The sequence below is a fragment of the Pinus tabuliformis genome, chromosome 4_2, assembly GCF_031772625.1.
Source record: "Pinus tabuliformis cultivar Carrire ecotype Pingquan chromosome 4_2, CPIR1, whole genome shotgun sequence".
NCBI classification, from domain to species: Eukaryota; Viridiplantae; Streptophyta; class Pinopsida; order Pinales; family Pinaceae; genus Pinus; species Pinus tabuliformis.
In genome coordinates, this window is record NC_142304.1 from 997,051,918 (window position 1) to 997,068,923 (window position 17,006).

Genomic DNA, 17,006 nt, shown 5'->3' on the forward strand with positions numbered 1-17,006 from the left:
ACTAGCAGCCAGTAACCCCTAATAATTGGAAAAATTCCACCACTGAAATCTTATTGCAGCAACTGGGATTAATTCTTCTGATTGTTAATTAATTAACAATTCATTTGCTACAACAAATATCAAATAAACCACACTGCAACCTTAACAAATAAAGTTGCGGAAAATAACAGCATTGGAAACTAAAAAATATTCTAGCGCACAAAAAAAAAATTGACACAATTACTTTTGGACAAATGTCCCCAGAAAAACCCAACTTGAGAAAACCAGTGAAGCAGCTAAGTATTTTTATTATTAAGCAGCAATGAAATAATTTGAGTACAATCTAGTCGCCGAAAATTGGCAATCCTGTAGAGAAAATGCTGGCAAAAATTATCTAAGGTAAATTACCCTCACTTCGAGCAATCTCGGCACTTGACTGCCTCTGAAAAGTAAGTCGTCCACCTAGCTCTACGCAAGCCCTGCGTCACCTCTGCGCAGTCCCTCAAACGCTTCAACTCGAAACTTCTGCAAATCAAGTCATCCTACCTACTACTGACTGGGAAATTGTCATATGATAAGTGCATCATACTATAAATCGAATTCACGTTGACCCGAAGAGAAGGTTAGGAGCAGAAAGCAGGTGGGTTGTTAGGCAGCTCTGATTCGATCGCTGGTGATGTGCCCAGCATTAGGTGGTAGCAACTATTACCCTAACTCTCCACCCATTACATGTTCCCCACCAGATGGGAGTTCATATGTTACACAACTTCATATACTTTACGTTCCCATATTAGAGTATAGTGCTTCACTTCTTTCCATTAAAACAAATGCCCGTTGGTGTTCCAAAAGTGCCTTTCCGAGCCCCTGGAGATGAAGATGCAACTTGGGTCGACTTATACAACCGACTTTATCGAGAGAGATTACTTTTTTTTCTCAAACACTTTGAAAATGTCTTCCGGCCTCCAAAACTAATAACCATCTTCACCCCAGCGAAATTGAACTACCCTTTGAAGCTTTTGCGTTGCCTCTATGCAGCCTCCTGGAGAAATTTCGACCTCTCTAAAATGTACTCCTGGATCTAGAAACATCTTCCTCCAACTTCATTGTCTCTGCCCCCTCTCTATCTTTGCTTCCCTTTTGAAGCTCGAACTCTTCCGGCAACTGCTGTTGCTCAATGGAAAATAGAACTCTGCAAGGAAATTGACCTCAAGTGTGTGTGTTTTCCATCTACCCATTGACTTCTTCTTATAATCTTCTATTGGGACTCCAACAACCAAGATTAAAACTTAATCAAGGACCAAAATCATATCTGGGTTGATGCATGAGAGTTTCTAGATGATTCTCACCTTAACTCAATTAATATTGATTAATTAACCCCTTGTCCTAAGTTTAGACTTAGAAAATATTAAAAAATAGGCTAATAATCTAATTGAGACACTACTAGGTGGAATTTCCAAAAAAGATTTCTACGTTATGGAGAACTCTTGTATATATCTTCCTATCGTATATATCTTCCTGCACAAAGGAAGATAGTCCCGACGAGGGATGTGACATTTGAGGAGAATAGGGCTTTGAGGAGGTCTCGGGAGGTTGATCAGGTAGAGCAACAAGGGGCCACACCACAAGTTTCAGGAGCATCAGGTGGTACATCAGGATCAGGAGGTTCACCTTCTTCCGGGGTGACAGGTTCACAGGGCACAATTTCCCCTTGTACCTGATCACTTGGTGCAGGTTCATCAAACATAGTATCTCAGAGTTCAGGATCTCCCTTGGTTATTTCATAGCCTTCCTCACCAAGCGGAGAGACACTAGTTGAGGATTTTCCCATACCACCACAAGAGACTACTATAGGGAAGAGGAAGCCAACATGGCTTCAGGAGACCCTAAAGGAGGCTCAGGAGACAGTGGGGAGACCCAAGTGGTCAGTGAGGAAGGGCAGACCACTAGAGAGGTTGGGTGGCTTTGTGGCAGATATTGTAGAGACAGAGCCAGCTAGTTTCAAGGAGGCCGCTAGACAGCAGATCTGGAGTAATGCCATGGTAGAGGAGTATGCCTCTATCATGAAGAATGATGTTTGGGAGGTAGTGCCACGTCCTAATTGGAAGTCAATTGTAAATTTCAGGTGGCTCTACAAGATCAAACATGCTATGGATGGCAACATGGAGAAGTTCAAAACTCGGTTTGTGGCGCGAGGGTTCTCACAGGTAGAGGGAGTTGACTATGAGGAGACCTTTGCACCAGTTGATTATTATGCTTCCATTCAAGCAGTGATATCTATAGCAACTGAGATGGGATACAGGATTCACCAGATGGATGTGAAGACCACCTTTCTCAATGGTGTTATACAGGAGGAGGTGTACATTGAGCAGCCTGAGGGCTTTGAGTTGCATGGGAGGGAGTCTCATGTTTGTAGGCTGAAGAAAGCCTTGTATGGACTGAAGTAGGCACCGAGGGCATGGTACGAGAGGATAGATGCCTACTTGCAGGCTGCAGCAGACGATTTCCAAAAGAGCAATGCAGATCCAAACCTATACTTTATCCTGGTAGGTGACGATCCACTCATTCTGGTACTATATGTGGATGACTTGTTTATTACAGGGGAGGACAGTCTCATCCAGCACTGCAAGAGAGATCTTGCTTCAAAGTTTGATATGACTGATATGGGGTTGATGCATTACTTTCTGGGGTTGGAGGTTTGGTAGGAGGATGGGCACATCTTTGTGGGCCAGGGAAAGTATGCAAGAGATATCTTGAGGAAATTTTGTATGGATGGTTGCAGGCATATGGCTACTCCTATGATCACCAACTGGAAGAAGTTGCATGATGTTGATTCTAAGTTGGTGGATCCCACCTTGTATCGTCAGTTGATCGGTTCATTGATGTATCTAGTCAACACTAGACCAGATATTTGTTTTGTAGTCAACACATTGAGTCAGTTTATGATGGAGCCCAGGAGAGTACACTGGGTGGCTGCAAAACATGTGTTGAGGTACTTACAAGGCACAGTGGATCATGGTTTGGACTATGTCAGATGTGATGGAGTCAGATTGATTGGTTGCACAGACTCAGATTGGGCTGGCAGTGTCAGTGACCAGAAGAGTACTTCCAGATGTTGTTTCTCATTGGGCTCGGTAGTTGTGTCATGGTTCAGCAGGAAACAGAAGTCAGTGGCATTGAGCAGTGCAGAGGCAGAGTATATGGCAGCTAGTTAGGCAAGGTGCGAGGCATTATGGCTTCGCAAGATGCTTCATGGATTATTTGGTCAGATGTTGAGACCAACTACGATTTATTGTGATAATCAAAGTTGTATTAAACTCTCTGAGAATCCAATATTTCACAATTAGTCAAAGCATATAGAGATCAGATACCACTTAATCAGAGACTGGGTTCAGCGAGGGGCAATGAAGCTTGAGTATATATCCACTGATGAGCAAGTAGCAGACATTCTCACCAAGTCTTTGCCAAGAGGAAAGCATGTTTTTTTCAAAGACAAGATGGGAGTGGTGAGCAACACCTTCCTCGATAAGAGGGAGTGTTGGAAATAGTATCAAGGAGAGGTGTTACTAGGCATTTATCCCTTTTAGCCTAGTGAACCCATTAATTACTTTTGTCTTGGTGACATTTATGAGTTATATTAATGTCATGGGTGGAAAAGGTACTTAAAAGTGTGTTGATTTGGGGTAGCATCGTATGTGCTCTAGCCATGAAAATTGGTGGAGAGGCTAAAGCACATGAGATCTCCAAGACCCAGAAATAGTTTGGACAGATTCTAAACGGTTTAGGAGATATTAAAATAATTAATTATTTAATGGAGTTCCTGAGTCTAAACATAAGAAAAATAAAATATTAATGAGTATTAATATAAAACTGGGTTAAAAGGTTCCAAAAGTCATGGATCAAGCCAAATCTAATCTTAGCCATTGATTAGAGATTTAATCTCGACTATTGAAGGACCAATAGGAAAAGTATAAGACGAGGCTTGAGGGTCAGTTGCAAAACAAACTGAGGGAGACCAGTCAGTTCGATTTCTAGAGTGGGGTTAGCTGAGAAATTCAAACTAGTGGTCTAGAGAGCAGCAAGAGGCAGCAAGTACGGAACAGAGAGTCGGGAACAGCACCAGGGGAACAACGCAAAGGTTGGAGAGGCAGACGCAGAGCCTCTCAGGCAGACGCAAAGGCTGCAAGACTGCGCAATCATTGGAGGGTCTACGTGGATGACGCAGAGTGACCCAGTGCTGACACAGAGAGGCAGGGGTTGACGCAAAGGGTCTGGGAGTTAGCAGAGGTTAGCCAGGCTGACGCTGAGACTAGGGTAAGTGCTAAAGAATTTTCTCTCTGTTGGGTAAGCCAGTTTGGCACCCAGTTGTATTGAAAAATTACTGAATAATAAAATTCTCCCTTGCTACATTGGTTTTCCCACATTGGGTTTTTCTAGGGACTGATTGTCCAAAATATTTGTGTCAATGTGTTAATTCTTGTGCATGTGTTTGTTTCTGTATTATGATGTGATATCTGCAGCAGAATTTATTTTAATGTTTACTGAAGGATATTCATAGATAACTTATCAGGAAATAAGTGGGTAAAATAAATCAATTGTTGCAGTGATAGAATTTTCGCATGGTATCAGAACAAGTAATTAGAGACAGGAAGGAAAAATCAATTATGGGTCGAGACCATGATGCAGAGGCATCTACGTCAGGAGACTCGCACAGATTTTCAGAAAATTGCACAAGAGAAAGTGATTTCCATTTCTCTAAGTTGGCTTCCAGGTTGGAAGAAGAAGTGGTTGTGTGACTAGCTCTGCATCATCAGAGGTAGGTATGGTATATAGACAGTCGGACCTCTTGGCATATGACGGGAATCTGCGAATGTTTCTCAGATTATCGGGAGGAGAAGATGAACTTTCAGATCACCATGGGGAACAAGGCAAAATGTACTTCAGTAGGGAGGGGTACCATAGTTTTTCAAACAGTTCAGGAGAGCGGTTCCGTGCTACCAATGTGCTGCATGTACCAGGATTGGGGATGAACTTACTTTCCATGTCGCAACTTCAAGGCAAAGGCTATGACGTTTTCTTCATCAAGGAGAAAGTATACGTCAAACACCCGAGCTGGAAAAAGAAAGTGCAAATCGGGATCAAAAGTAACAGGTTGTACAGACTACAACTAGAATCACCAATGGCACTAATAGGCAGTCATGGAGACAAGGATTTGAACGAACTATGGCACAGAAGAATGGGACATTTGCACCATGGGGCTCTGAGAATTCTTGGGAGCACTGTAGCAAGAGTTCTGGATCTTAGTACGGAACGAGATGATGTGTGCAGAGGATGTGCTCTAGGAAAGTATGCTAAGGCAGCATTTCCTAGAAGTAAAAACAGGGCCAAGAGTGTACTAAGATTGATACACACAGATATCTGCGGACCCATGTCCACTAAAGCTCTTAGTGGAGCTGATTACTTCCTTACCTTCATTGATGACTACTCAAGAAAAACTTGGATTTATTTTCTGAAAACCAAGGACGAGGTTTTCTGTCGATTCAAAGAGTTCAAGGCTCTAGTGGAGAATTTGACTGGGAAGAAAATAAAAGTTTTGCACTCACATAATGGTGGAGAGTATGTTGATAAGGACTTCATTGATTTTTGCGCTAAAGAGGGCATCAGAAGAGAGTGGACAACTCCGTACAATCCTGAGCAGAATGGAGTAGCAGAAAGAAAGAACAAGACTAGTGTAGAAGCAACTAGGGCCATGATGCATGATCAAGATATGCCAAAATTCTTATGGGCAGAAACATGCAACACAGCTATCTATGTTCAGTATAGAACTCCTCATCGGGCATTGGGCAAGATTACTCCAGAGAAAGTCTTCACAAGGAAGACGCCTGAAGTCGGTCATTTCAGGATATTTGGGAGCTTAGCATATTGCCGCATACCCAAGGAAAAGAGGAAGAAACTAGATCAAACTGCAGGGAAAGGATATCTAGTGGGATATAGCGAGAACACTAAGGCACACAGAATCTATCTTCCGGGGAGCAGGAAGGTAGTAGTTCGACAAGATGTGAAGTTCATAGAAGACAGGGCTTTCAGAAAATCTCGAGAAATGCCTTCCGATGAGCAGTCAAAAAAGGAATCGTTGGTCAAACCTCTTCAACCAACGAAAAAAAAAGAATTCTTCCTCGGGTCAGGAAGAATCACAGGATGAGGAGGAGCTAACAGAAGCACTTGTTGACAGAAGAAGAACGAGCAGGGAACTTTGTCAGATTCTGCGAGATGCAGAGGACTTCATAGGTGCGCCAAGAAACAATAAGAGGGAGCGAAAACAGCCAGATAGATATCAAGCATTAATAGCTCAAGAAGGGGAGCCTGCCAATTTTCAAGAGGCAGCTCAACATCAGGTTTGGCTGGATGCGATGGTAGAGGAGTACAACTCCATAATGGTGAACGATGTCTGGGAGGTAGTGCCAAGGCCTCAAGGCAAATTAGTGGTAGGTTCGAGATGGATCTACAAGATTAAATACACTGCAAATAGCAGTGTTGAGAAATACAAAGCCAAGTTTGTGGCTAAGGGGTATGCTCAGAAGGAAGGAATTGACTACGAAGAGACCTTTGCCCCGGTAGCCAGGTATACATCTATTAGAATTGTGATATCTCTTGCAGCACAGATGGGGTGGGAGATTCATCAGATGGATGTCAAAAAAGCATTTCTGAACGGTGTGATAGAAGAAGAGGTATACATTGAACAACTAGAGGGCTTTGAGACACATGAGAAGAAGTCTCATGTATGCAGATTGAAGAAAGCCTTGTATGGGCTGAAACAGACACCTAGAGCGTGGTATGGGCGAATTGATGGCTACTTGCAGAAAATGGGATTTGTCAAGAGTGACGCAGATCCAAATCTCTATTATCTGGTTGTAGAGAATGAGCCTCTAATCTTAGTATTATATGTCGATGATTTCTTCCTGACAGGATCATCCAGGCTCATAGGGGACTGCAAGAAGAATCTAGCCACGAAGTTTGACATGAAGGATTTGATGCATCAAAAGACAAAGATGGTGATCCCACCTTATACAGGCAGCTCATAGGGTCCCTGATGTATCTAGTCAATGCCAGGCCAGACATCTGCTACGTTGTCAACACCCTCAGTCAGTTCATGATGGAGCCGAAGAGGGCGCATTGGGCAGCATCCAAACATGTTCTCAAGTATTTACAGGGAAGAGTCGATTATGGACTCTTGTACACCAAGGGTAAGGATATCAGATTGAGTGGGTTTACTGATGCAGATTGGGCAAGAAGTTCAGTGGATTGGAAAAGCACCTCTGGGTACTATTTCAACATTGGATCAGGAATAACCTCCTGGTGCGGTAGGAAACAGAAATCCGTGGCTCTGAGCTCAACTGAGGCAAAATATATGGTTGCAAGCACAGCTTCGTGCAAGGCCATATGGCTTAAGAAACTACTTGTGAACCTATTCAGAAGAAAGATGGAGGCAACCAGGATCATGTGTGATAATCAGAGTTGCATCAAGCTCTATGAGAATCCAGTGTTTCACGATCGGTCAAAGCATATTGATATCCGGTGTCACTTTGTCAGCCACTGTGTCCAACGAGGAGTTGTACAATTGAGCTAAACTCCTACAGGAGAATAGGTGGCAAACATCCTTACCAAGGCCCTTGAAGAACCAAGTTTGATTATTTCAGGGAGAAGATGGGGATGATAAAGAATCCATTTCAGTAGCAGAAATGGGTATGATGTTGCAATGCAGTAGCAGTAGCACAATGCAACATGATGAGAAGGAGTTTGCAGTGCAGATGCAGTGTTGGGAAGATGGACCAGTAGCAACACGGATGTAGAGGGAGTTGTAGTACCAATGTAGCAGTGGCAGTGATAGAGCCATGGGCGGCAGTACAAGATGCAACAATGCAAAGGATGTTGGGCAGGGAAGCTTAACATCAGCACAGGTACCGACACCGTATGATCAGAGTAATGCTCAGTGTGGAGTATTACTAGAGGACAGTCCTCGCTAAAAAGGAGTGTTGATTTCGGGTAGCATCGGATGTGCTCTAGCCATGAAAATGGTGGAGAGGCTAAAGCACATGAGGTCTCCAAGACCCAAAAATGGTTTGGGCAGATTCTAACCGATTTGGGAGATATTAAAATAATTAAATTTTTAATGGAGTTCCTAAGTCTAAACTTAGGAAAAATAAAATATTAATGGGTATTAATATAAAACTGGGTTAGAAGGTTCCAAAAGTCATGGATCAAGCCAAATCTAATCTTAGTCATTGATTAGAGATTTAATCTCAGTCGTTGAAGGACCAACTAGAAAAGTATAAGAAGAGACTAGAGGGTCAGTTGGAAAACACACTGAGGGAGACGAGGCAGTTCGATTTCTAGAGCGGGGTTAGCTGAGAAATTCGAACTAGTGGTCTGGAGAGCAGCAGGAAGCAACAAGTATGGAACAGAGAGTTGGGAACAGCACCAGGGGAACAACGCAGAGGTTGGAGAGGCAAATGCAGAGCCTCTCAGGCAGAGAAGCTACAAGACTACGCAGTCACTGGAGGGTCTGCGTGGGTGACGCAGAGAGGCCCAGTGCTGACGCAGAGAGGCAGGGGCTGACACAGAGGGTCTGGGAGCTACGCAGAGGTCAGCCAGGCTAACGTTGAGACATAGAGGTCGGTATAATTCAATTAAATCCTTTTTTATTTACACATCTCATTGAATTAGGAGTTGGGGCAATGGCCTCATAGCAAGGGGGGTTGAGCTCAAGCTTCTTTAACTTTTAACTTCATTAATATCCCTTTCATTTTTCTTTTACATTTTGAAATTTTCCTTTTTTATACAATTGCATCAACCTTAGGCATCCAAGTCCCTTCTTCTCGTAGGAATATGAAGTACAAACCTTTTAGGGGCACATTACCCTTATCAAGGCCCCCCAATAGTACCACTCTCTGCAAGAGTGGCAACACTTGACTAGAATACATATGACGATCACCAAGACGAAACAAGGCAAAAAGCATAACTTCCAAGCATCATAATTCATTATCTAATTCAACCTGTGATCCCTACTTACATGCCAAATACATTAAACGTAAACACTTATTATGCAACAGCTAATGTACCTCATGTGTGTTGGGTCGCCATCATCAAATGAGTGAGCTATGCATGATATATGAGGCATCAGTGGGCTGCTGTCTATAGAGATTGTTGAAATAATCAACAGGACAACTATTTGTAACATGGATGGTCAAAAACAAATCTCCTCTAGTTACCCCTAGAAGTTAGGGGGTAACAAAATCAACAACGGGAGAGTAAACACCATCTCAACTCTATCCAAGTGTCAAAAATCATCAAAAAAGCAAGGGCACCCAAGCAGAAGACCTCTATCAAGATGAATCATGCCAAGTCATGCTCAAGACACTAGGATGCTCCATCACAAGCTCAAATAGGTCAAAAAGAGTCAACTAGCAAATGAGGGCTAGGCTTACATAAAAACATGAGTACAAGAAGAGCACTCCACTAGGAGTTATAGTCCATATCGTCATAAAGCACTCTATGACAATTCATGTCTAGTGTGTCAAGTATCATAATAGGATCATATCATAGACATGTCTAGCATTAGAGCACTCCCACCATCATCCATCATCCACGTGTCCAAATAACCTAAGCCGTGTGCAAAATAAACACTATATAATAATGCTGAAGCACATCTAGGGTGATCATCATGTAGCAAAATAATTGCATCAAAAACTATCATATAATCATCAACCAAAACATGGACAACCATGAAGAGAGAACCATGCCATGACCATCAACAAAGGAGAAAATGAATCTCCTCTACTAAGTCAACAACCAAAAGAAACAGCTTCTGCCAAATTTCCAACAATTGGAATACTAGGATCACCATGCCACCATGCAAATCTCTAAGTCATGATGAAAATCACATGTGCAATCCTCATACAAATGGGGGATAATTGGAAGCATCCTTTGTCTCTTGTATCGAATGCCAAATGGATCTCTTCTGATTCGGAGGACCAGTGGGTGCACCGTGCTTGATCACTTCGGGTTTTTGTTTGGCTTGTTATCTACCAAGGTATGCCATCTAAACTTCACCTTTCTAAATCAGGCTGACAAATGGTCCTTGTCTAGTTTGTATCCAAACAGAGACAGTGACGCACATCATATGGCACTGCAAATTTGCTTGAAGTCGCTGGAAATATATTCAGAATTGGCACTTTGTTTTGTTTCAAGGATAGCATTATTGGAAAGCAGTAATGTTTGGCAACTCCCAATCCATAGAACTTTATCCATTCACAGGCATTTGGGATTTGCTTAAGAATCACTGCATTTTTAACTATTTGGAAGCTACAGAGGAAGTACGTTTGAGGTCAGTTCAGTCCAATCTTTTTGTCACTCTTTGCAGAAAGAGGTTTGTACGAAATTGTCCACCAAAGGTTACCTTTTGATTAAGGATACCAAATATTCAATGCCCTAGCTTATTCTTACTTTAATTCTGCTTTAGTGGCACTGAGGAAGAGGATATATGACTACATTGTATGCACCCTTCTACTTATATTTTCAGCTTTGTAATTACCTACTTGATAATACAGCTGCATATTTTTTGAAAAACAAAATCCCAGATTGATTGGTTGAGCCAAAACAGCCGAAGGCGAGCTGTTGGAAAAGCACCACTAAGATAGCAGCTAAATAGAGCTAAGTACACCTACAAACTATTACTCAGCTGGAATATATACGACAGCAGAAGACTGCTACAAATAGAACCGAATACAAATAAGAACTTGTTGAAAGAACATGTGAGTTTAGGAGCTTACGCAATGCTTTTAAAAGTCTATGCCTTCTTGGAGCATTGTCCAAGAGAGTACCTGACTTTGCATACTTGAAACTACCTAATTGAAGTATAGCAGCAGACTTCTTGGAGAAGGGAAAGAAACTCCTATTAGGAAATTTTTGACCTACGTACATTTGTCTAGTCTACTCAACAGAACAAGTGTCAAAAGGTCCAATTTTTTTATGAGTAATTTGAATATCATCTCTGGTTAAGAAGCATTGTGCTAATATGCATGATGCTCATTATGGCCACCTTCAACAAAGGCAAAAGCAGTTTCAAAAAAAGAGTTTTGTTGTCTGAATTCATTCCTTATGATACCGCATATATTTTCAGGATTGTCTTTAGATGAAATTATAGAGCTAATGCTTTTCTCTTCTCTTGTAATCATGATATTATTCACTAATTATCTTTCTTTCCAAATGAGCAAAATGAAAACTGAAAACAATGTCAACATTAATAGCAAACAACTTTCATCAATAGCATATATGCTATATCCCAGGTTAAATCAATTGGGGAAAAACAGAAATTTATTCAATCTAATTTAAAAGATGAACTAATGCCAACTAAACCTCAGTTCATTGGTGAGGACTGAGGTCAACAGAGTACTAAGTCATCCACCAGGGTTCCAATCTTCTGTGGTATGGCCCAACCAAATGGCATGTTTTAAAAAGGGATATTTCTCAAAGCGGTTTACAAGAACCAAAGAGAGAAAAAGTTGAACACAAACTTACAGCTGAGTTATAACAAGAGCCGTACGATCTTTGTTATAATAGCACGTCACTCCTTCCCACGCATCCCATGTAGAAGGAGCACATGGATCTCCGTTCCATCCCATTCTATCTGGAATACGAAGGGACTGCTTCAAAGCTCTCATAGCTACAACTGCACATGGGAATTTTAACAGATAAAATTCTATTAGCAAAGGATACAAAACAAAACACAAGCATAAATTTTAGTATGCTTTTCCTAGTTATGCCATAGAAGAAGTGCCATGCACGATGCTTTCTTGATCTTGTTGTTGAAAATGTAGCTAGTATCGGTCTTCATATTTATTGTTTGGCTCATGACATTATGTAATTCTTATGTACTTGTCAAAAGAAGAAAAGAAAATATTGTAAAGATCAAAAGACAAATTATTTTATAGCATGGGTTTCATGCTCAAGTTATTGATTTCTAGGTCAAAGCACCCATTGAGTGCTTCTAGGTTTTTGTCATGAGTCATGGTCCATGTCATTATGTAAAAGACCCTTTCGGGCATTTGTATCAACAAGAAAATATTTATCATGTATTCTAGAAATGTCTATTTGCTCCCAAGACCAAGTCGGCCAGCCTTCCACAAGTCGGCCTAATGTAGGCTTGAAGAGCCATGAGAATATAAATAAAGGACTTCGACCTCCACTTGAACACAAGAAGCTCGGACATCTTGGTATACTGGTCTGCAGTTGGTTAAGGTCATGCGAAGGGCTTAGAAGGCAAGAAGAGCCTTGTGAAGGAAGTAATCTATTCTTGAAGAATTCGAAGATCTCTTACCAGCCTGAAATAACTCTTTTATGTGAGGTACCTATGGTTACCTCAGGTCCGAAGACACAGGAAGTATCACAGTTCATTCTGGAAGAGTCTTGACTCTTGAGGCTAGAAAAGCCTTCATTTGAAGAAAACCTATCTCGCTATCCTTGGAGACATTGTTGACTTGGTCATTGGTGGAAGCAGTGGTCTTGTCTTGGTCTTGGAAGTCTCTTTTGAAACTGATTCTATAAGAAGAGAAGTTCTTGTGGGTTTACCCCTTGGAGGGGTTTTGCCCTGGCTTGGATCTTATATCTTGTGTTCATGTGATCTTTACTGTTTTGGTATTTATTTGATGATGAAAACATAAGCATAAATAAATAAATAAACAAAAATATTCTAATATCACAAGTAAATGTCAAGAAAGGAAAACATTAAATTAATATGCTGCCATAATGTGTTTTCCAACACTTGTTACATGTGCTGGCCTGCAATAATAAGGAAAAAATGAGACAAATCTCTTATCTTTTCAAAAGACTATTTATCAAATTAATATTGGGCCTGTAATCAAACATATATTGATTACTCTCTGATTCCTTTTATGTTTCTAGCCATCTATGCAAAAAGCTGTAAACCCAACTTACCTTCTGTATGATCAGTAGCAAGATCCATTGGTACCAAGGCATAGTTCTCAAGGCCGCTGATTAAAGGAATTCCAGAAACTGGATTCAGCTCTATGCTAATTGTTGATTTACTCAAATTGCTTACAGTATACTGCCACCGAAGTGCAGTGAAGCTCCCTACTTCCTTAAAGATATCTATTCGATGTATATTTTCGCCATTTATTATGATGTCAAATACTCGCTGCCCAGGAGCATTAATGGTTGGATCAATCTCAGCGAAGTGAAACCAAAGCATATAATCCAACCTAGTATCCACAGGTAACATATACTCTAGCGGTGCAATAGAGACCAATGTAAGTGCAGTTTGATAAAGATGAAGTGGAAAATAGTCATGAGCTTGATCAGTGCTTTTTATGGGATTACGGGTCGACAGAGGTCGTTTCATTGCAGTGCTTTGGCTGAAAGTATAGTCAGACTGCCAGGCACGTCCAAAACGGTCTGTATCATTGCTAAAGCCTGGACCAAATGAGTCAGAGCCGCAAGTCAGCCGGCCGTAATTCACCATGATAACATTCTGGTGGTTTGAGGATGAATCATAGGACAGTGGATCAACCTGAATAATTTCCAAGGAACCAATAACAGGTGCATCTGTGGCAATGCTATAAAGGCACACTGTAGCTTCACCATCTCTTACAAAAACAAATAGATCTGAGTAGGCCCCTTTCCTGGCATTTGTCTCTAACCAAGGTGATCTCCAGCTGAAGACAAGTGTCCCCTCAACTGAAACATCAAAGCTTGGTGTGTGTCTCCTACTATCATAATTGTCATACACAAAAAATGTCCTTATGTAATATCGGCCTTCAGGCACATTGACTATATAGCAATTCTTTTTCCCCATTGCAATAGGGAAGAACCGCAACGTTTTCTCTTGTTCCTGTTCAAAAATGTGAGGTTCTGAAACAAGTCCCGGTGCGCCTCCAGTATAGAATCTATCTGATATCCATGACTGGTTGAACTGATTTGTGAAATTCTTATATCCGCCACAATCAATGTTAAACACAGTATCTGCAAGAATTCCAGATAGAAGTTCAATTTAATAGTTCTATAAGAATATCAAGTAACATTTAATGCAAAATATTTCTTGTATTTTCTACCTCCACTTGAAGCAATTTAAGTTCTGCAAGATTGTTAATTCCCTTCAACAATAAGAATACACCCTGGAAGTATATGGTAACTTAACCATCGGAAGAATTTTAAGCCAGAAAAAAGTATTTTAGTTTGACAGGGTACCTATATTTATTTGCTCTCAATAGATATGAATCTTTATTGGCAGTAATGTTCAAGCAAGTTTACATACTAATACTGTAGGCAGAATAAGGCAAATTTTTCCACATATTTTATGTTGTCTGTATTCAATTACAATGCTCCAGATGTGGGTATTAATGCTTGTATTTGAGTTCAAGTTGTGAACCGTATGTGGCCACAACATGTACTTCAAGATATCAAAGTAGACCTACTAGAATAATTATAATGAGTCGTCAGCAAAACACAGTGCAGTCAACAACTAAGCTGGAAGGACACCACAAGAAGATCAAATGAAGAACTAAAGGCCCAACAACTTTGTGTTTGTTCCATCCATAATTTTTTTGAATAATTGCTTGTCATGGTAATTTTTTATAGCAAAATTATGTAATGGTCGATACTGGAATGCAGTTACCAGAGAACAATAGTGAATCAGTTTTGGCATTATCGATATTTTGACATTACATATGCCATAGAAAGTTTATTGATGTAGTACAAATGTTATCTGATTCACATGCAAGGGTCAAATTATTAAAAAATCAAGCTAACTCACATCGATATCAGCTCGTCCTGATGAGAATGTGCTACGTATATAGTTTATACTCTAAGATGGTGAAAATATAGTCCCTTTACTTAAAGAAAAAACGTTGTTACAGATACAGTCATTAATAAAAAGTTAAAACACAAGATAGCTTTCATTGAGTGAGAGTGAACCTCAATGACAATGTATTATTTAGTTATGTGAAAAATTTAAAAAAAAAAACAAAAAACAAAAAAAAATCTGAAATTTGATTCTAAATAACCAGCATCAGCAATCCAATTTCTGTAACAAGGACCTTGCTTTAAGATTTGCACCCAGAAGCCACAACAACTAGTTTTATTTCGAGAATTTTGGTAAACAGAAGTGTACTACCAAAGTTGATGAAGCTAAAATAAACCCTGGTAATAAACTCCAAACCACGTCATCCCATGGACTAGTATCTTAGTAACGTAAAGCTAAATGACTCATACAGTGAAGTATTATCCAAAGAACAATATGCCAAATAGCTAAGACATGTTATTCCGGAATTGTCACTAGAGCTTCAGTTACGACATGTTGTTCTGGGAGTAACTGACCGTGACATGCTGAAGACACCAAGAGATACATGTTTACAGCGCTACCAAGATTTCGATTTTGAACTGGTGAAGGTTAAGGCTCAAATATAAATCCGTGCTTATAAGGCACCCAGGCTCTGAAAGCGGCTTGGGAGGTCTACACCGGTTGCTGGTGAGTTTTTTTATCTTTGCGGGTTGCCCGCTCACGGTTGTGTTCATACCCGTGAATCCGGTGACATGGGAAGACTATGAAAGGAAATGCCTAAGAAATATGTAAGCCAATGAGGAATAGTAACCTCGCTAAAAGGCAATGCGACTGGAAATATGGCTATATTACCATTATCGGAGTTTAGATCTGATCATTAATATTTCCAAGTACTATTTGGATCAAAGATCTGTTTCTCTTCCTTTTCTCTTTTTTGGATCAGCTATTCTAGTATTTTATCTCAAATTCTACGAACTATAGCTGTGTTTCCTTCAATCCAGGAAACAGCTCAGGGATTTTCCACCATTTATTGGTAAAACTATATCAATTAAGCATTAAAAATATTTTTAAACAAAGATGCAGAGAAAAACATACATCACTGTTCAGAAGCAGCGAATGTGCATTTTCATAGTTCCAATTTTTCATCTTTTGTTCAAATTCCACACTTATATCTTGAAATTGAACATTAAAGAATCTATAAAATCAATAACAAAACATAAATGTCTGCAAATCTCTACCATATAAGTACTGGCCGTGGACCGCAGCGTAAAGACCAGCCAAGCAGAGCCAGGTGAGTAGAGCCATGGGTCTGCCAAGCTATAATCTGCCTAAATTTCCCTGTCAAGCTGAGTCCAGACTGACATTCTCCACATTTAACTCAGAAATTTCATCCTTTAACTTAATCTTTCGATTTCATCGCAGGAGCCGACGGGCGAAAAGTCATTGTACATTTCCAAGGGTTTCGAACGCCGGACCTTGGCTTCAAGTTACACGATCTCCGGAATTTTAAACGTCCAGAGTTGCGAGCACGCGAAGCATGACATTACAGGCAGATATTGATCTTTCTACTGTAAAGTAAAATCCAACCAACACGCCATTTTATCACAGTCCTTGATCTGCAGTCAGCTGCGGTCGTTGCGGTGTTATGACCCATGACCCAAGCTTTTACGGGCTATTCAGTCAAAAGAAACCAACTCCCCCGTCCCACCAGCATTTCTCTTATATTACTATTTGTTGGATCCCGATGATTACGGGGTGAATCGTATGTTTCTCCGCATTGTCAAATTTAGTTTACGAATTTCAGGGTCACAAAACTTTGCTAAATTTGCTTGGAAGGTCAAAGACTTTGTCACCGCTCTACATTGAGTTGCAAGGGACTTCTTGTCCACGTGACGGGGAAGGCTTCGCATACAGAGATCAAAAAATTGCTGACACTGTACCTGTGAAAAGCGCCATCAAAATAATAAAATCCTTGTCTTGTATGGAAATATGTAAAGTGCTTGAGATGTTCAGCTATATTTGTGTAATTATTATAAAATAAAATAAAATAAGTCAACATATTATTTGTTATATTTAAAATAATTTAAGTTTTCCAACAAAGTTTCAGTTGTTATGTCCATATGGGAATGTATCTTGTTTGTATCATTAATGAAATTGATTGTAATTCATTTGTGGC

General features: G+C 40.4%; 1 protein-coding gene across 1 annotated transcript; it reads right to left on the reverse strand.

The window, feature by feature from the left end:
- Nucleotides 1–11,543: 11,543 nt before the first annotated feature.
- On the reverse strand, nucleotides 11,544–16,794 carry LOC149173009 (receptor-like protein 4). Its single transcript, XM_089427865.1, has 3 exons — nucleotides 16,069–16,794; nucleotides 12,970–14,013; nucleotides 11,544–11,704 (listed from the first exon to the last, which is right to left on the reverse strand). Exons 1-3 carry the CDS (start codon nucleotides 16,133–16,135, stop codon nucleotides 11,550–11,552), a joined length of 1,266 nt encoding a protein of 421 aa, XP_089283991.1. The 5' UTR covers nucleotides 16,136–16,794; the 3' UTR covers nucleotides 11,544–11,549.
- Between the last annotated feature and the right edge of the window lie 212 nt (nucleotides 16,795–17,006).

What these genes read in the sequence shown, in the direction of transcription:
- LOC149173009 (XM_089427865.1), bottom strand. Translation starts at nt 16,135, where the DNA reads ATGGCTCTACTCACCTGGCTCTGCTTGGCTGGTCTTTACGCTGCGGTC. An exon ending in CCACGGCCAGTACTTATATG is followed by an intron (nt 14,014 to 16,068) that starts GTAGAGATTTGC and finishes GAATTCTTGCAG; the next exon opens with ATACTGTGTTTAACATTGAT. An exon ending in TGCTACTGATCATACAGAAG is followed by an intron (nt 11,705 to 12,969) that starts GTAAGTTGGGTT and finishes TCCCATGTGCAG; the next exon opens with TTGTAGCTATGAGAGCTTTG.